Here is a 20,339-nt window from a genome sequence, read left to right on the forward strand (position 1 = left end):
TATTCTCATGCTTCACGCTCCTATGCACTCAACATTCCCACATGCATGCTCCCAGCATGCTTCACCAGAGTTGACCTGGTGTCACTTTGTGGATATTTGCTTTCTTTGCTTCCCTTAAGGATCGAACATATCACCTGGCACACTTCAACCAACATTTAGAGAGTCAGTAGACCTTCCTCTCACCCCAGAGGTAGAGTCATCTTTCTTTCTTCTGCTCTGCAAGCCAGCAGAGCTGTTGAACCTTCAGCATGTCATATGAAAACCCTATGTATGACATCATGCCAACCAAGAAACCCACAAATCACATTCCTATAATGATTGCTGAGAAGTGCAAATCTCATGGTGTCCCTCTGCTCAATAATCGGCTGAAGCCAAAGAAGCCAAAGACAGTCAAAGCTACTCAGCCAGTGACCACAGTAAAACCAGTAACAAATACAACACACCAAAACCTTGCTCTCACAGATTGGCTAATAGTCTTTGCATATGTTGATCCACACCCAACAATCTCACAATGTGATATTGTTAATCACTTCAAGTGTCTTTGGTCTGAAGCATTGACCTTCACCCAGGCAACACTGTCTTGGAAGCTGAAGGAATGACCTAAAGTGGAAGCACATGTGAATGACAATCCAAATGCTTTGTCATCAAAGAGACCGCATATTGTCACCAGACCAGATGTTGAGCAGGCATTATATTTATGGGTCAAGAGCATGGAGGAGAAGGGAGAACATGTCAATGGACCTATGCTAAAGGAAAAATGGCACCGACTTGAGAAACTGTTCAAAGTGCCAGAAAAAGAACAACTCTTAGGAGATGGGTGGTTGGCACCATTTTGCAAGGCTTACAAAATTGCGAGCATCAATGGCATGAGGAAGCAGGATCAGTGGACCTTGATGCTGTTGAAGTAGAGCAGAAGTGATGTCAAGAGATCTTGTCAAAATTTCAGCCTCAGGATCAGTGGAACTTTGATGAAACAAGTTTGTTTCCTTTGTATGTGCTTTTATATTTCATTCAGGGGTTAATAACCAACTATATTATCTAGCACACCACCAGACCATGGTCTTGCAACAAAGCAAATGAGCAGAAAGAAGAAAGAAAGATTTTGCATTACCATAGGTCTGGCTTGAAATGCTGATGGCAGTGAGAAATTTGAGCCAATCTACATTGGAAAGTCTAAGCAACCTTGATGCTTCAAGAAGTCATCCCCTGAGCAGCTTGGCTTCTACTATCGTAACAACAAGAAAGCCTGGATGATGGCAATTCTTTTTGAAGAGTATGTGATCCATTTTAAATTTTTGATGTTACTGACCAAAAATAAACAGATGGATGAAGAAATTTGACCTCAAGATGTGCAGTGAGAATTGACATGTTTGCCTAATCATTGACAATTTCTCAGGGCACACAATATCTTATCAGCCAACAAACATCCAGCTTGAATATTTTGAGCCAAACATGACATCCATTGTGCAGCCTTGTGACATGGGAATAATCTGCTGCTTCAAGGCACTGTACTGCTGAAAATTTTATGATTGTGCAATTGATCTTGATGAAGCTGGTGAACACAACATTTACAAAGTTGATCTTCTTGAAGGGATGAACATGGCTTGTTCTGCATGGAGAGGTGTCTCATTAACAACAATTAAGCATTATTGGGATCACACCCAAATTCAATTGTAGGTCATTCTGTTTTTCATTTGGCTCATTGACCTCAAGTTTATCATTAGGGATAATCTATCTACCAGTCAGCCACCACTGAGTTCCTTGCCTCACATGAACCCAGCTGCTTGGGATATCCTGTGAGACTTTGCAGTGTCTGAAATGACATTGCCAGAAGCAGAAGCACACATACACAAAGTCCTTGGCACCTCTTATACTGACACAGATTGGTGGCCTGCATTCAAGGCAGTAATGGATGCTGAAGGGGATTTGGCCAAAAGTGCTGTTGAACATCTTGCACAAGTTGCATCTCACCAATGAAGGTGAGGACTAAGGGCTATGAGAGAAACTGACTACTACTAAGGGAACTCTACAGCAAGACCTGGATGTGAGACAGAACTTGACCCAAAGAACAGCTACTGAGAGAGAGTCCTTGAAATGACAGAGGGAGACTCTGAAACTGAGTAGGTGCTAGAGGACATGTGAAGCATGGTTGAAATGTGCATGAAAGCGCACTGGGGTGGTAGAATGTGAGAGTGTGCACAGGGAAATGTGGCACATGCAATGAGGGTCTGAAACATAGAGACAAAGGGCTACCTGGAGGCTAAATCCAGTGAAGGAAAGGTCAAACTGACACAAGGCGGTCCCATTCAGGCAGGTGCACATGAATTCAGACTTCTGAGGCTTTAAACTTGCTCTAGAGTGCAAACTATTGCTACTACACAGAGGTGGGGAGTGCTAGGATAAGATACTCTAAAAACTATAACTCCCTTCTCTATATTGAGCACTAGGTGATGCTTGTAGCATGGAAGTGAAGCGAGTAGGTAGTGATATCTGTATGTAATGGCACTTAAGTGCACGCATATGTGCTTACAGCGCTGTAGTCAGTCCAGAAGATATGTCAGAGTAATAGAAACATAATAAAAATGCACCAGTGGACTTAGTGAGGACATGGACAGGTGGGTAGACTGTAGTGGAGGACCTGGAGCAGATGTGTGGGGCGTACAAGTGTGTTTGCATGCACATGGCAGTCACATGTTAGTGCATGATAGTGCGAGTGACTTATCCTGAGGATTAGAGCTGGGGTATGAGTAGGAAGGGGTGGTGTATCATCCTATGATGGCCATATAGAGGTGTGAGTCTCTACACCAAACTGGCCTAAAAATTCGTATTCCCATGCACCAGCTTCCTCCTACTCAGCTTACAGCCCTTGAAAGTGAACTAAAATCTTCTCTTCAAGAATTGAAGGCTCAGAATTGCATTTTCAGAAAACCCCTATCCCTAAATGAGCTGCTTGAGCCAGCTGAGGAAAAACAAATTGGGGATTCCCTTGGGTTTGACTTGAATGGTGGGGACATGGCCATTGTTGTTGCAGTCGGTTGAGAGATTGCTGAGAAACAGAGTGAGGCAATTGAAGCTGATTCTGACAATGACTCAGAAGAAGATCATGATGCAGCCCCAGAGGTTTCCCATGTAGAAGCACTAGTGCTATGTCAGTGGCTCAAAGGAGCATGCCTTCAGCATGGACATTCTCAGGACTCAACACACACACTTGATCTGTTAAAGCAAATCCAATGTTTCTGTGCCAAATTACAACACGAGAAGCTACTCCACATGAGGCAGACAACATTGGACTTGTTTTTTAAGTAGATATGTATTCTAGCACCTTAGATTTTTAATGCTGTTGAGCAGTGTCACATGTGTTTGTCACATTTGGTCACAATGTGTGACATCAGTCCTTCTGTATAACTTTGATAATGTATAGGTGTGAGGTGGGTCCTGACATTATAAGTTATGGGATAGTATACTGTACAATGATTGTGGATCTCTACAACAGTTATAGGTGACAGCGGCTTTGACAATCCAGCTTGTTAGCATGACAAGTGTAACATGTTTGTACCAACAACATGACCAAACACATAGCTTACACCATTTGGTTGTCTAGACCATTATGCAAATGACTGTAATATTGTCAATTGTGATCAAATTTGAAACATGAACAAATAGGTATCACGTGATCAGTCATGTTGCTCACACTAATGGTGTTCAAAGTAAAAATTATCAAAGCTTTGAAACATGGGTAATGCTAGTCAGAAATTCTCAGAACATTCAGGACATACATTTGGAGTCTGAATTCTAACTTGATGCAGCACCTGCAAGATGCCTGTAGAGCATCCTTGAGTTTGTCACTCAGAGTGACTTAGAATACACTTTGAAACTTGCTGAATATTACCTATGGTGACCAAATCTACCCAAAAATCTATCTGTGCTAGGGGGAGGGGTGCCTCGACTTGTGGTGTGAGGGGATAAGGACAGGCTGCTAGTACAGAAGCTGATCTTGTCCAATCCAACACCATTATGGATGCTGGACTTGATGTATGCTATGGAATCAAGATATGGTGGGAGGCCAATGGACAATGTACCAATTCCCTTGTGCAATGCTTATCCACTCATCTCACTGACTGTCACATTCTATTTAACAAGGGAGGCAAAAGACCTGACAACAAAGGCCATCCATCTGGGAGTGACAAGACAAAAATCCATGGAGTGATCATGTGCCATGTATTTCAGAATGATCATGAGCATAATGAGTTGTATGCTGAGGAGCCAGCCAAGTTCATGCAAGCCATGTCCAATTGTTTGACTTAGTGTGTTCTTTCCCTTTTCATATTTATATATTTATCATGATTTTTAGTCTTAGGAACAAGTATAAAAAGCTTTGCAGTCGCTTCTTGCAGACTGGTGTGGGCATTGACCCCTCTCAACCTAATGCTGGAAACAATCTACTTGGTACTTTTTTTTTCATTGTCATTCAATGAATTTATCTAAAATACATCTAAAATTTTAGAGCAAGTGATCTCACAGTTCCCATGGTATGAGGCTCTCAATGAGATATGGAAAAATAACCCTGCATATGCCCCTAAAATGTTCTTGTCTGCTCCAGGGGCAGATCACTTAGGTGGCATGATCGTGCTCATGTCAAAGTGCAAGTGTAAAGAAAGGGCTATCCCTCCTCCTGAACCTGAAGATGAACTAATAGAGATGTATCCTGCCCCCACAATTGACCCTTTCCCTGCCATTTACCCTTCCCCCACTGTTTACCCTTCCCCTGCCATTAACCCTTCCCCTGCTGTTGACACTTCCCCCACCATTAACCCTTCTCCCACCATTCATCCCTCCCCTGCCATTCATTCCTCCTCCACCATTCATCCCCCTGTCATTACCTGCCCTACCATCAATGACAACAACGACATGGGAGATGATGCACCATATGTTTTCAAGCAGGACTTTAATATGAATGGTCAGGAGTAGAATAGTACCTGGTATCACACCTCCAACAAGTGCCCCTTGTCATTGCCCTCACTACCACTTACACCTCTGCCTCTCATGGGACCTTCAAGTCCCATGTAGACCATGTCATAAATTGTGGATCTGTTTGCTCACCCTCATCACCTCATGTCATTGCATTGTCATTGGTGGGATCATTGTCCATGGTGCCATCCTCACATTGGACGATGTTATCCTGCAGGCAGAGTGGGTCGCATAAAGTTAAGTCTAACCTGTTGAACAAGGTGCAGTCCAACATTGAGGACATGCACAGGCAAATTGAGTCACTCACTGAGGAGAATAACTATGTCTATACTGTGAAGGCAGTGCAGTCTGAATATAAAATTGTCAAGGTCAATTCCCACCACCACCACCAACTAGACATTGACTTCCAATGTGAGCAAGCTGAGATCAAATGCTGTGAGACCACTGCTGTCCATCAACACTCTCAAGAAGCAAAAGCGCTGGAGATTTAGATGCTTGAAGCCCAGGCCAAGGTTCACTCTGAGAAAAGAGTTATGCTTCAGCTCAAGATCAAGCTTCTTAAATTGAAGAGGGGTTCATTGTCTAACTAGAGTCAGGCTTAGGTTTGTGATTAGGTTAGGGTTAGTCTTGTGTCCTCAACATGCCCCCTTTGTTGTTGTTCTTGTTATACATGATCCTGGACACTTGTAGTTGTTTGCATGCCAAATTATATGTTGTACATGCTTGTCATTTGTTTCCTATGCTACTAATACACTTCTTTTGCTGTCCTCTTCCCATTTCTTGTAAGTTTCTAACCCAACAAGTACTCCATCAATTGTGCACAAGCTTGGTAGCCAGTAGTGCCTTCAAATGAGGTATCTCCCACCTCATTAGTGTCAAAGTCTTCTGGCTGTGGAGGTGGTATAATATCTGACCCCTCATTATTAAGGGCCCAATTCTCAGTACCATATTTACCACCAGAGATGCCACATTGTTCCTCAAACCTAATGATCATGTTATGCAGGATAAGACAGCACATGATCCAGTAGGAATGATACTTGAGTTGCTCTTCATTCTGCAGTGGGAGTCAGAGCTCTCAGAGATACTAGAAATGGCTCTTAAGGGCAGCAAATGCATGCTCTACCTGCACATGAATCTAAAATAAATGTGAATACACACCAGGAAAAATCAAGAAAAATCAAACAAATCAGGAAAATAAAATAAAAGTTTCCATTTCTTTTAGAATGGGACACATACCTTGGAAAGGACAGTATTGAATGCCTTCTACTCATGGGTCAAGGCCCCCCTAATAGGCTTCTTGAATGAGGAAATACACCATGACTCTAGTGGATAAGCACTATCAGCCCAAATCCAATGGTTATCACCCAGAAGTGCTTGATGATTCTGGTAGACATAGGTAGAGCAGTGTAGGGATTTCATATTCTGTGGGCTTGTATAGGCAGATATTACTTAGTGTTATGTTCACACTTTTGGTGCTTATGTAATCATCATAGTTTTCACCACCTACCAGTACCAGTCTGAGACTGAGAGTTATTAGCATGATTTCCTATCCTCTCTGAGCACTGAGCTTAGTCCAGAAACCCTTTAGGGTTGAATAGCAGCTAGGCATAGCACATTTAGCCCAACATTAGAAGTCTACTTTCCAGTTCTCTTCTTGTTGTGTTTCCCACAGTGGAATGCATAGGCATCATGGGCACTACCGGTGTGACCAAGAGAATAATCAACTATAGAAAGAATATGGGGCATGATAACTGCTTAAAAATTAGAAAAATCAGTATTAAATTAAAAAATATATATAATAAAACATACCTGACAGTTGAGGGAAAACTGAGACTTCCTACTATAAAAGGTATCTCCAAAAATACTTGGCCCTTGAAAAAGATTAACCAATGATCCATCAACAGCTAGGATACCATTCTGCCACTCTGGGCAGCCTGATACTCTGAGAGCATAGGCTCAGGCATGTGCAGTGTCAACAGAGTTGAGAGCTGGGAAGGAGATGAAATTATCATGCTCAGCTAGCAAGGCAGCCATAACACAATTGGTATAGTTGATAACTGACCTAACAGATATCCCTGCCCACTGGCAGACATCCTTGGGGGAAATTGCATTGCCATAGTGGCCAAGTCAATTAAGAAAGATAGCAAGCTGCACTGCAACTGGAAGTTGGGGATTGTTGGATTGATTGTGGAAAACAGGATGATTACTGATCTGATCAAGGATGTCATTGAATGTTTCAGGAGAAACACATAGCTTCTTCTGGAATAATTTGGGGTAATGAATGGCAAACTCAGATCAAGGAGTTAGATCTGGGGGGCTTGCATAGAGGGCTTATCTAAAGGGTTAAGAAGCCGTTTTTCCTCCACCTCTTCCTGAAGAGCAGCAAGTGAGCCAATAATACAAAGGAAATGCTGATGAATTTCAATGGACTCTGGCATGTTGGAATCATCAGAGCCATCAGAAGAGTCAGACATTTAGGGTGACATAGGGGAGACTGGTGATGGGGTCCTGATAACAGAGTCCTCAGAGATAGAAGAATTGGACTCAGAGACTTCACCATCTGCCATGGCATGCTCAGCCCAGGCTCTGGCTACATCTAGAGTAGCAGTATCTATTTCATTAAGCAGTTGTTGATGATGAGATTAGCAAGGCATAGCAGGTCACTCATTATCATAATTGACCAACTGATCTGATCTAAGTAATATTTAAGTGGAGTTTAAAATTTGGCTATGTGTTTCCCTTCACTGTACTACACAACAAGCTCAACCTACCCTTGAACTGATGTGCCACAGCCATGTTCCACTCTCAGGATGTGCGTAATCTCATCCAAGTTCCTTAGGCTAATGGGGCCATACCACCCAGACTATCTCAGTCAGAATGGGGTGCTTCCCAGTATGGCTAGTGTCAGTACTGCCATCCTCTGGAGTCAACAATATCGACAGAGAAATGGTCCCAACACATCTTCATCTAATAGATCTCCAAACATCAATAGTGCCCCATTGTCATATCCACATATCTGGATCTCAGATCCGATCCACATCTTATCTCCAATCCTATCCACATCTTATCTCCCTCCAACATCTCATCATCCAATCTGCCACTTGTCCAGTCTGGTCCACAATTCATCTGAATCCACAATCAGTGCTTGTCTCCTTTCAGTAATCCCCTAACTCCAGTATTTTGGTTATCTGTATATCCATCCTACTCACTGATCCATTACCTATGCTTCATTTCTGTTTCATTATTTGTGATCCATTTCTACTTACCAATAGACCATTCATATGCTTCATACATAGCCTTGGACCCTGCTGATTGATCATTCTGTTAGATACCTATAGTATATAACCTCCTGTAACTCTCTGTAGCACCTCAGTTCGAATATCATCTTAGTTCTACTCATTCCTGTCCTCCGGACTTGAGTATCTTTACTCTCATCACCCTCCAAGACTTAGGATTGATTCCTATAGTCTATCCGTATCCGCCTCTGTCTATGACAGTCCAATACTATTAGTTTCTAGTCTGGACTTGTCTGAATTAGCCCTACGATACTTATCCTGCATCCAGAAGTCATCCAGATCCACTACACTACTTGTCCAACCCTCCGGACATGTTAATCTTGCCCTTCTGAAATAAGGGGCATTACTCGGATAAGGGGCACAGCACACAAGCTGAGGCTGAAGCCCTTGAGTATAACCTTAACACTCATACCATGAACACACCATGACCATGTCCTACTCTCAGTTTGTGCATGATTGCAGGTTCCAGCACATCTTCATCTAACATGTTCCTTACTCTAGCATGTTCCCTACCCTCTCCTTCAACCCTTCCTGCTGGACCATGTTCCCCTGATGACCACCAACATGGTCTTGTTGAAATGTCCTGCTTGGTCAGTGCACTCACAAAGTGACATCCCTGGAACTATGTGGTGTCCAATTGTCAAAAGGCACATGGCCTGTGTTATTGGTAAGTGCCACACTTATAATCCCTTCGCAATGTCACCATTCTCTACTTAGACTTCCTCAAAGATGAGACTCATTCTTTTGCCATCCAGGAGGATGTCGACTTCCATCTGGAGCTAAATAGCTACTCTTCATGGACGAATTGGAACCACATCTGGACTGTGTCTCTGGATCCCTAGTTGGATTGTATTATAATTGTTTTCATTTGCTAGCTATGAAATATACAGACTTGGTGGTTTTTTTTGTGTGTGCATACATCTGGCCCTAACCTTAGGGTTGGGACTTTGAGAATTTGAAGTGTTTGAACTGCTAAGTATTTTAAATGGAGTTTAGAATTAAGCATTTAAACTAGCTTTCAGAGTGGTTCTGAAATGTTTCAGAATGTTTCAGAACCATTTCAAAGCATTTAAAATTTTACTTTGAATACCATTACTGGCAGAGTTCACACAAGTACTGTTGCCTTTCTCTGTCATGGGTCCTTTATGGTAACAGTGGAGACAGAATTATGATCATTTCAGAATTTTCATTATGGGAAGAGTGGGTGCTGGAGAAACCACTATCCTGCAGGGGGTTTGCAAGTCAATTGAGGACCCATACCTATATGATAGCTTCACTAGGGGCAGATTTTACTAGGTCTGTTTGGATAGACATTTTTGCCAACTTCAACTTTGCAAATTTGCTTTGTCATACTTTATAGCTGTGTGACCTGTGTGACTGTCCCCATCATACATAGTGATCATACCATCAATAATCAGTACACACTGGTCTTTGCCAGTACAGATATGTGGTATGCCTGTCACTTGCTCTTCTAAGTCTACTACCACCTGCTGTCCTCATTTGACTCATTCCATGAGGTCAAATAAGGGTTGTATCCAACTATCAGCACCTACAATGGATAAGAAAAGAAGCACTGCTGCAGAGAAAACTACTGGATTGGGAAGCCAAGAGACTCATGCTAATCAATGATGCCACTGGACAACTGAAGATGAAATATGAATGGTCAACTATGTACTGTATTCCAATGAATGAGGATGGCAGTTTTTTCACAGAAGGGGAGATCAACAGTGGGACACTGGATGTGGTAAGCATTTTGATATCATTTACAATCCTCTTCCAGTGTCATTATAGTATTGTTTATTAAATTTAATAGTACACTCTATGACATCATATGCATATGCAGAGCTAATAAGTATGAGAGTATCAAGGAAAGATGCTCAAACACAGACCTCACAGTATGCCAGAGAAGTATTTGCCAACTGGCCACAACTAAGGCTTTTGTACAATCACCACAAGGGCATCCAATGTCCTCCAAAATACCATGTGTCTTACTTGTAAGCTGGTCAATATATTGAATTGGCTCCCTACATATATTCACTCTTGTACTTATCTAGATATGGACAATTTCTATAATGCAGACTGTGGGCCACTCATTGAACACATGGCTGAAGCTCTGGATGATGATATGCTCAAGCAGCTGTTTATCTCAACACAGCAAACTAACTTGAGGGTGTGTATGTGATATGCAGTTGAAAGGTAATTCCTCAAACCTGATCTGTGGTGAGAAATAACAACTGAAAACTTAATGAGGCCACTCATGCAGTATCTTGGTTCTGCTTGGACAATCTCATCTGGAATATTTGGGAAATTTGAGGATCACCAGATCATAAATGATGTGGGTGCATGGTTTCCACAGGCTATGGTTAGATTGTAGTAATATCAAAAGATTTATCTCATTTGTGTTTGACAATCACTTGTAGTTTGTATGTCTGTTGATTGTTCTTGCTGGCATGCTCACCTAAGATATGTATGATGGCAGTTTGTGAGTGAGTTGATCCCCTGTCAAGCTCAGTCTTACATATTGCTGACCAAACACATGCTGATCCCTTGAACAGGCTGTGAGTGTATTGACCTTCTGTCAAGCTTGAGCATCTCTGAGCAAACACATTGTTAATTCCTTGACAGGATGTGAGTGTCTTTATCATTCTCACTCAAGCCTCATTGACCAACCACATTATCTGGTGAATATATGAAAGTGGGAAGTGCAAACACTGTAAGAACAAGTACACTACATTGCATTAGACTTCACAAATATGAATTACAAATTCTAACTCACATCTCAGTCTCTTCCAAAGAACTGAGATGTCTGTGTGCTGTTAGAGGTGCTTTTATAGTAAGCATATTGCTAACTAGTTATATCAAATAGAAACATGAAAATAATCCAGGACACAAGCTGACATCAGTGTTGCTTGCCTTAGTCCAATTTTGGCTTGTGCTCATACCTCTCACTCTGACTTTGTTCCTGCTTTGGATTCATTGATCTTCATTGACTCAGATCTCTCAGACTCCAACACAACACTGATGTGTTCATAATGACAGCACATAAGTAGATTTATCTTCAACCATTTCCACCTTTTTATCATGATTGACCAGTTATACTGCCCTGAAGATGAGGAGATATGGCCCAAGTTACAATATTTGGTATTTCTCATTCCAAATGTTTCCTAGCCTTCTGACTCATCAACATTGAAGAAAGTTGTCCAACTTGGGTCTGGTGAGATTTTAGGCAACACCACAATGAGTCTGCTGATTATTGATCATAAGCTGCTGTGACACTTTCTGTCTCTGGGAGCAGGACACTATCTTTGGAAGGTGTTCATTCACCCTGTCCATCTTGCTCTCCAGAAGCACATGATGTCTTCCAACACAGCTGTTGTCAGGGAAGCTGTGAACTCTGCCATCCACACATATCAAGCAAACCCCTTTGGCTGGATGGCAGGTTTAACCAATTGCTCTCAACAGAAGGCGGAGTTAATTAACACTATTCTTGAAATCACTTCACAATCTCATGATCATAACATTTGCACTGATCTGTTTGTCATCAGCAAGGTCTCATGACTATGTTTATAATTGAGCTTAGGGGTGTCAGTTGTGAATGAAGGTTTCTTGACTGATGACATATATCTATGGAGGTGATTTAAGGAGGTGAAGCCATATCAAATAGTTGTATGATCATGCAAATTGGCAGTTTTTATGCCATGGTAGATGCAGTGCGTGTAATGGACATCGTGATTGGCCACCAGCAAGACCTGTTGGCATGAACTGATGAACTACCTCCTAAGTCTCTGCGGGCCGAGTACCTCAAGGTCACATGTTGGGAATGTGTGTAGTTTGCTGGTGACAACGACGATATTATGCATATGATCAAGATATCTGCCTTCTTGTTCTAGTAGACAGTACCGACCCTGCATCTACGGTCCCTATGCCGGGCAGGCTATATGAGCTAATCTGCCTTAGCCAAACTGACCGAAGCGGGTATTGGGGTACTCTACCCAGCCCACGTTGAAGCTGATAGGATGCTTTGGAAGGTCGACAATATTGTGGGGAGAATCTGTTGCTCCCAGCGCATCTGTCGATTATTATGCTCGTCCTTGTCAGTGTCTGCTAGACCGTCAGTTGCGTACTAATGGACCTCAACCTTAGCTGCTTGGTCAAAGCCGGCGACCACAGGTCCATATTTTCCCGAAAAACGGAGGTCTCAGAGAAGTGATCAAGCGTAAGAGACAGGCACCAGCAGAATATCCAACAGCGTCCCGTCTTTTTAAGAATGAAACCACACGGGGGTGTGCCGAGACTACGAGAAAAAGGTCGCACAAAGACGACGTTAGTCCGTGGAGCCGAAGTGTATTGCTATGCACAGAGAAGAACTACGCTCGAAGAAAGTGATGCGACAACAGGCCCTGCTGCCTCAGAGACGTTCGAAACATGAAAAAGGGTCATCAGCGCCATTCAACATCGAACACCCATGCAATGTATCCCGTGACGTAGTTGTTGCGTGCGTAGGAATACCTGCTACGAATGAAATGGATTTTCTTAATCTGCCATGCGCACATCATCTGTTCACCAGCGAAATTTATGCAGCTTACCTTGAGGGGACGTGGCGGCTCAAGAGCGAAACATTAACTCCATCATCATACAGTATCTAGAACACGTTGGTAAGTAGACTTTGCTAGAAGGCTTGTTGTTGCAGGACCAGAGCTGCGAGGTTCGACAAGGTAGGACACAATTCTGTAGCCGCAGGGTATTAGCGAACACCGGACATGTCTATTTTTTCCGAGCAGGGAAGACATCCATAGGAAGAATCAAGCCCAATGTGAGACTTAGGACTTCCTAGAAGGATACCGGTGACGAAATAGCAACTGATTTTTTCGCACTGTGCGGCAGGGAGCCAGGTGCCTGGTGCCGTGAGGCTCACTAAATCCTAGTACATCGCCTGGATTCAAAGATCGAGAATGAACGATGAAGGTATGAACAACCAGGATCTGGATGAGGTCGGCTTGAATGATGCACGATGATTATTGAGCAACATGGTCGGTTGATGCGAACTTTGTTTGTGTATTGGAGAGCGTGGTCGGTTTGGATTTTGTTTTACAGTGTCATCCACAATTTGGACACTTGTGTCGGTCTGTATGTCGGTTAGGCAAAACAAACAAATCAGCTTGATTACACTTACCACAACGCTTCGTTGTCGTCGCGGTCTACGACGACGAGACATACTTCGACAACAATGGCTGTATCTACGAGAGGAAACTGGCCCGTGCGCGACCTCAGTTCTCACGCCTGACATAAGCCGCACATGTTCCCCCTTGATGAAAGCTCTTTTCAACATCAACGGACCTCCACTGGTTGCCAGCAAGTTCAGCGTCTTCCGCTCTTCTTGTTATTTGTCGGCGAAAAGACATGTCGCAGCAGCCACCACCCACAGTAATGCCGCAGAATATGCTTCCTCCTGGGGAAGCAGAGCTCGCCCAGGCCAATTCTTACTATCCGCAGGAACCTGCAGACCTAACGGGGGGTCTTCCTATCAACCTTGACTCTCTGCGTGATGGTCCACCAGGAAGCAAACCATTTTATCCATATTCTACGCTTATACGGTAAGCGACTCTGAATTGACTGTAGATGCTCTAATAAACGGTCTCGGTTTGTCTGTGGGTGGGTAGGTATGCTATAAAGGGTTCTCCGAATCAAAAGTTACTCCTCGAGGATATTTACTACGCCATTGAATCCCGCGTACGTGGTAGCTTACTCATACTTCAAGTTGCGCATTTCGCGAATCCCTGACTCCACGTCACCAGTTTCCTTATTTCAGGAATGCCCCATCCGGTTGGAAGGTGAGTAAAGTTCTTCCGACGCTGTTGCCCAATGACTTCTGTATCATATGTGTTGTCGATTGCCTGCACCCATTGGACGCGAGCGCGATGTTGATGTTTGATTGTGTTCATATTTGTTTTGATCAAATCTTTCAAGCCAGGCACCAAACTAACCTAACCTTGCTTCGCACGTATCCAGAACTCAGTGCGACACAACCTTTCACTCAACCCATGCTTTGAGAAAGTGCCGCGTCCCCTCACCGACCGAGGGAAGGGCTCGTACTGGACTGTCAATGATAACGTAGACCCGAGAACAGGTGTCCACCGAGTGAGGAAGAAGAAGCCGAAGGGCATAAGGGTCGGCAGTCGGAGGAAGATCAGGATGTGGATTATCATCCTGAAGCATTCAACGACCCTAATGCACAATTTGTGCAGCCGCCACCTATGCATCCTGACGAAGCAGGCCCCAGTCGGCAAGCGCCGTATCCACCGTATCCTCCCACGTATGCCGTCTGGTCTCAAACATTGATACTAAACTGACTCTTTCGTTAGATTTGATCCCAACTTCCAGATGATGCCTCCTCCACCTCCCGGCCTTCGATTCCCTCCTGTGCCCATAGATGATTTGGAGGTAGACGAGGGTGGGAATATCTTGTGGCGTTTGTCCTTGATGAAGGAACTTGCGCACTTGCAGCAAATTTCGTCAGAGAAGGACATGGGCGAAGATTGGTATCGCGTGATGCTGTTGCGTATGCGTGGGGCTGTCATGGCCCCACCACCTGCATATCATGATGGTATGCACCCTCCACCTGGGATGCCACCTCCACCTCCGCCCAACCCGGAGTTACAGCAATGAATCTTTCTTCAACTTTTGAAGTGAAGAATTTAGCTCTGTCGTTTCTACTATTATTAACTGGTTCCCATGTTTCAGAGAATGTCTTCTTTCATCTTGTGGCATTGATGATGGTCTTTAAGTGGACAGCATTTTGAATTCATTCTATTACAGCATGTTGTCTGTATGTCATTTCTGTATCCCAAATGAACTTTGTTGTCGGTACATGATTGAATCTTTGTCCCGCCGACAATGGACCGATTTCGGCCGATTGAAATCGTTCTTGTGACCGCTGCTTATCTAAGCGAACCGATGTCTGATTAATGCACTCTGAATCATCATTTTCCAGCTGACCCTGTCCTCCTCCCTCCCGTCATTCTCTCTTTTACAGCGTTAGGCATTTCTGATGGCACCTGCGGCTATCTACGCTGTTTCCCCCGCCCAAATCACATCAGAAGTCAAGAAATCATTAATCAATGGATCATCATCTCGCGAAATTGTCAAAGGGCCTGCCCTTGCGATAGGTTCATTGGACACTGCTCAAGACGGAAAGTATCAATCGCTTCTTTTACGCCTCGATGCACAGGAAGGGCAGGCCACCGAAAGGCAGATGCTTGATCGACTCATTGACGGAGGTATGTCTCTACAATTCGGAGCATCGCTCATTAATCATCATGATTGACGCAGCGATATTGTTGGCTCCATCAAGCTATGCTTCCATCCATGTCGTGCTCTCCCCATCAGAATACATTTCATTATCACCAAATTTGCCATCTCTCCTTCAGCAGACCTTCACCGGTCTGACACCCCTGGGAACTCTCCACCTTCTTAATTTAACTGCGGGGTTCCTGAGTCTTCCTCATGAGTTGACTCTAGCTGGATTCACGATCATTGAGAGTGTGAGAGATGGTTCTGACGCCAGAATAGTCGCCCAGAAGCCTTTGCCAATCGTAATGCCTCTGCCTTCTGCACTTCCTCTCCGAAAGAAGACCGACCCTGCCAAGCAGTCTTCCAAAAAGGCTCTTTGGGCACTCTCATCACCATCCACTCCCACAATCGATGCCGAAACCCTCCTAACAGCGGCAGATCGTATACGCCCAGTCCCCACTTGCGATCCTGTTATAGCAGGTGTCCCAAGGCGGAAGAAGGCATGCAAGAATTGCTCATGTGGTCTTGCTGAGCTGGAAGCTGAGGAGGCCAAGTCAGGTAAAGTAGTTCTGCTCGACAACGACAGTGCTGTGGAGGTGGGAGCTGGTGACATGACGAAGAGTTTGATCGCTGCCGCTAAAGCTGCACCCAAAGCAACTAGCAGTTGTGGGAGTTGCTTCTTAGGTGATGCATTCCGATGTGCCAGCTGTCCGTATCTTGGTGCGTTTCTAACAATGTTCTTCCTATCAATTCAAAACTCAGAAAATTTGTTGAAAAGGTCTGCCTGCATTCAATCCGGGTGAGAAAGTGGAGATTGACATTGGGATGGATGATATCTGAGCACTATTGTTACACCTTGATCATTCCCCATACCACCAAGTATGTAAACGCCGTATGATACTATTTATATTGTACTATATTGCTTACAAGACATTAGAAGCCGTATCTGTTCACCGTGATGGTGTAGAAATCACGAATGTCTATGTCGGGCCACCCTTCGCTCGAGGGAACTGAGAAGTTCACGTATGCCATCATCTCGCGGTGGCAGGCCAAAAGATCGCTTCGCGTCTTAAATCGTGTCTCGTGGGTGTGGCGCTCTATCCACTGGAGAGTGGCGCTGTATCGAATGGGGAACAATTCGCATAGCTCCCGCAGTAGCATGGTGATATCGGGGGGCGTCGTGAACTTCTTGACAATATGAAATGCAGGGTCAGCAAGATATTTCCTCTTGCGCGAGCCACCTATGGCCCGTCCCCTCTCATCTATGACATACTCCTCGTCAAATATTTGGAGCAAGGTGTTCCTGTCCTCGACGTTCGTCGCACTGGGGAGGTATCGGACCATAGTGTACATTATGACGTGCAGGAAGGATTCCAAATCATCTGCCAGCACGTGCTTGGGCTGGGTACCTTGGTCCAACAAAGCGCCAGACATGAAGGGTAGAGTTCCCTGTCATTTGAAGTCGTCAGTATCTCGACGTATACATAAAAATGCTGTACGTGCCATCTGGATTTCCAGTAACTCTTCGCCCGATTTGGAAGAGCAGCACTCCCAGCCCATGAGAAGCCCGCGCCCCTCACCGGTGATGCCAATGTTCTCCATACTGATGTTCCGATGCAGAAAACCAAGATATTCATAAGCTTCTTGATGAGCTACAATGACCCGTTAAAAACAAAAAATCACTCGAGAAACGGAGAGGACACTCACCTGTGAGAGCATCCTTGAATACAGTCAGAAATTCCTTCGGTGTCTTGAACGTGCTCAGGTTCCGTTCGACACCACGAAGGATGATTCGATGTTGTACGAGTGGGAGGTGTGCTTTGTGGTTGGGGGTGCAGCACCACCAGGCCTCGCTGAATAAGTGTGTGATGGTTTTTGTTCCGAGGGCAGACATGTCACCGCCGTGCTCGAAGGTCGGGATGTTGCGAATGCGACGAGAGTGAAGTTTCCGGTATACTTCTGATTCCGTGCTGGTACCTCGGGAATGAACTCTCCAAGTTTCCTTGAAGAAAACGACTCTCTTCTGCGCAACATCCCAAACATGGAAGCTATGAGTTCGTTGCTCGAGTAGGCTGCATTGCTTTGGGGCGGGGCGTGGGCCGACGTAAAAGTGATGAGTGGTTAAAGGACGGCCTTCCGCGTCTTTGGGCTTTTGAAGTGCGGTATCGACGGGAACCATGTATCCATACAGAGGACTCGAACTCCCAATGCCTAGTTGCTCCCGAACAGTCCTGTCTTGAGACTCCGGAAGGGAAATGGGAACTACAGACACGTCGACGCCGCGATTCCCAGGCGATGCACGGTTGAGCCTCCATAGGAACTCAGCCAATGGGATGAAATTGCTCGTGTAATCAAACCGCCGAGACACGACAGCACCAGAACGGTCCCAGTACACAAAACGTGCCCGGGAGCCACAGAGGAGGATGGAAAATCCAAAGCGGCGGAATTGTGTTGCGAAGAAGGCATTGGTGCACGCCACCATATGCGCGCGCGTTGAGATGGACTGCTTGTCGGAGGACTGGAATGTAGGATAGTAGTCTCTTTTGGTGTCCCAATATGGCAGCAGGTCTTCCTCAGGACAAGGTATCGGTGCAGTGAAGTCCACATTTGACGGCGGGTCGATGAAGGGGTCTTGTTGTATGGAAGGCTTGATGATGATCCATGCCTCCATCGCAGACATGTCTGTCACTCCGTTTCGAGTGCTTTCACTTTTGTATACACCCACGGTTGGTTGGAATTCATACCCACCCACGACGACAGAGGGATCAGGACAACCGGAGGTGTCGACAAGATCAAAATTGGTAGTGAATTTACGCAGAAACGCCAACTGCCAAGGGCACCAAAATCAGATAGGTCAGAGGAGTACTTATATGAAATTCTTACAAGCTCTTCTGGTGACACCACCTTGGGCATCACTGGACGACCGTCTGCCTCAGGCAGGAAGTCAAGAAACTGGTGCACTGGCATTGCGCCGACGAAGCGTCTTGGGAAGGAACCTATAAGCTTGGCTTCAATAGCATCCTTGGATGTCATTGTGACTAAAACTTGAGATGCAGGAATTGTATAAGCGATATGATAGAAGGAAGATGATTGGAATTGGAAAGACGGGATGAACAGACCAAGATGTCTGATGCGCTATTTATTGGTTTATGTTGTGGATATTTTACTGTGTCAATAACCACGACAACTTTAGTGGACAATGCTCGTCAGTCGTAGCCGCTTACGGATGTGGACACTCGAAGATTCAATGGTTTGGAGTGCAAGTCCCTAGAATTGGTGCAACTGACTTGAGCACAAGAGGGAATTGGGGGCGAAAGTCTGCATACACAACAAGGTAGGCGACAGTTACTCTGCTACGTCTTCATCCCAATCGTCACCCCAGTCAACTGCGTCCGAATCATGGTCAGCTGCGCTGTGTGCTTGCTTAATCAACTCGAGAACGGCAGCGTAATCAAGCGCGGGGCCTTCTCCTTCATCTGCTGACAAAGAGCCTGTGCTGGATATGTCGTCTTCGGTGGTACGTGCCTCTACAATAGAGTCTTGGTCGCCACTTTCGCTTTCCGCGTAGTTCCCTAAAGCCCCCAACTCGTCTCGTGTTCGGCTTGCCGCCGCTTTTTCCGATGCAGACTCACTTTCACTTCCGTAGTCACCAACGAGTCCTGAGATCGCCTTTCTCCCTGCTTTCGCACTTAGCTTTCGTCTTTTTATAGCTCTGACGTCGTGCTCGTGTTCGGACATCGGCGAGGGCTGACCCCTTTTGGCCACAATATTTCCAATGAATGTAGACGAGTCCGGATCGTGTACATGGATGGTGGGGAATTCAGCGAAGTGCGTACCCTGAAGCAAATCCTGAAGAGTCTGAGAAGGGAAAAGTTTATAGTAAGATGGGCCAGTTTGCACTCCGACGCCTGGATAATGTGGAATCCTGGCCAAGTCCATGTGCGCAGGTAAGTAACAGAGAGGAACTCTGAACCCTTCGGGATCGTCTGGATGAGGGTGGACAAGAGAAGTAACCCAGTCTGGACAAGGATGTTCTTTCTTCGGTTTGGGATTTTCCTTGTTAGAATATGTATGCTGAGGAACATGTCTCTGAAGAAGGGTGATTAGGGAGGAGTTGATGGGATTGCGATGCACAAGTATTGTATGTGGGACTGATGCTGCGGATAAAGAAGATTGCGACGGCGCTCCGGGGTAAAACCTGAACTCTATCGTCAATACTGCAACCTGCGTCCTGATGAGGGTCAGCACACGCATAAGGACGGAAGACAAGAGCGTACTTTGCATCAAGAGTCGACTGGTTTACCTTTCTACGTTGCATTCCAACGGGAAGGACATCCATCTCGATGTCCAAATTGTCTAGATGAGCTTTTAGCAAATCTCTTTTGGATGATCCACCACCTCTTGAAATCCCCCTTCCGCCTCTACCTCTTCTGTTGGCTCCACGTGCTCCCCCTCTTCCCCTCGTGTCTTTTACATTTGTTGTTGCGTAGCCTTCACGAGCAATTTTTCCGCCCCACTCACTCACTTTTCTGCCTACTTCTTCAAGAAAACAATAGTCGCGCATCATCGTACCCCACCCATAAGCGTTCATCTGCACATAGGCCGCCTTATTGCGTTCACCGCTACATCCAGTTTTGGATTTGTGGGTGCGAGAGCAGGGTAGAGAACATGTTGGAGTAGAGCACCTCGGGCAAGTATAACGTGCAGGTATCGAGCAAAGCGCACAAAGACGAGTTGATGACCCACCGGCGATTGATTCCATCGACGTGATAATTTGTACTGGAG

General features: G+C 45.0%; 5 protein-coding genes across 5 annotated transcripts; 3 read left to right on the forward strand and 2 right to left on the reverse strand.

Annotated features, from left to right (window-relative positions):
* Nucleotides 1-4,209: 4,209 nt before the first annotated feature.
* On the forward strand, nt 4,210-4,968 carry BJ212DRAFT_1297821 (uncharacterized protein; the record flags this gene model as incomplete). Its single annotated transcript, XM_041332632.1, has 3 exons — nt 4,210-4,304; nt 4,352-4,446; nt 4,505-4,968. 3 exons carry the CDS (start codon nt 4,210-4,212, stop codon nt 4,966-4,968), a joined length of 654 nt encoding a protein of 217 aa, XP_041195696.1.
* Nucleotides 4,969-13,664: 8,696 nt separating this feature from the next.
* Nucleotides 13,665-14,930, forward strand: BJ212DRAFT_1445817 (uncharacterized protein; the record flags this gene model as incomplete). Its single annotated transcript, XM_041338157.1, has 6 exons — nt 13,665-13,858; nt 13,925-13,994; nt 14,060-14,095; nt 14,274-14,432; nt 14,456-14,565; nt 14,627-14,930. 6 exons carry the CDS (start codon nt 13,665-13,667, stop codon nt 14,928-14,930), a joined length of 873 nt encoding a protein of 290 aa, XP_041195697.1.
* Nucleotides 14,931-15,312: 382 nt separating this feature from the next.
* On the forward strand, nt 15,313-16,394 carry BJ212DRAFT_1266535 (cytokine-induced anti-apoptosis inhibitor 1, Fe-S biogenesis-domain-containing protein; the record flags this gene model as incomplete). The annotated part of the gene is made up of 3 exons (XM_041330579.1): nt 15,313-15,541; nt 15,594-16,274; nt 16,333-16,394. 3 exons carry the CDS (start codon nt 15,313-15,315, stop codon nt 16,392-16,394), a joined length of 972 nt encoding a protein of 323 aa, XP_041195698.1.
* Nucleotides 16,395-16,781: 387 nt separating this feature from the next.
* On the reverse strand, nt 16,782-18,372 carry BJ212DRAFT_1211391 (uncharacterized protein; the record flags this gene model as incomplete). The annotated part of the gene is given in 4 exon segments (XM_041329235.1): nt 16,782-17,003; nt 17,033-17,060; nt 17,077-17,206; nt 17,262-18,372. Coding segments are annotated over 4 exon segments (1,491 nt in total), but the record flags the coding sequence as incomplete, so codon positions are not given.
* A 97-nt stretch (nt 18,373-18,469) lies between these two features.
* Nucleotides 18,470-20,316, reverse strand: BJ212DRAFT_1552970 (uncharacterized protein; the record flags this gene model as incomplete). The annotated part of the gene is made up of 2 exons (XM_041341927.1): nt 18,470-19,785; nt 19,832-20,316. The coding sequence occupies 2 exons, from the start codon at nt 20,314-20,316 to the stop codon at nt 18,900-18,902; spliced, it is 1,371 nt and encodes a 456-aa protein (XP_041195700.1). The 3' UTR covers nt 18,470-18,899.
* Between the last annotated feature and the right edge of the window lie 23 nt (nt 20,317-20,339).

This window comes from Suillus subaureus (genome assembly GCF_016647635.1).
Source record: "Suillus subaureus strain MN1 chromosome Unknown BJ212scaffold_8, whole genome shotgun sequence".
Taxonomy (NCBI): domain Eukaryota; kingdom Fungi; phylum Basidiomycota; class Agaricomycetes; order Boletales; family Suillaceae; genus Suillus; species Suillus subaureus.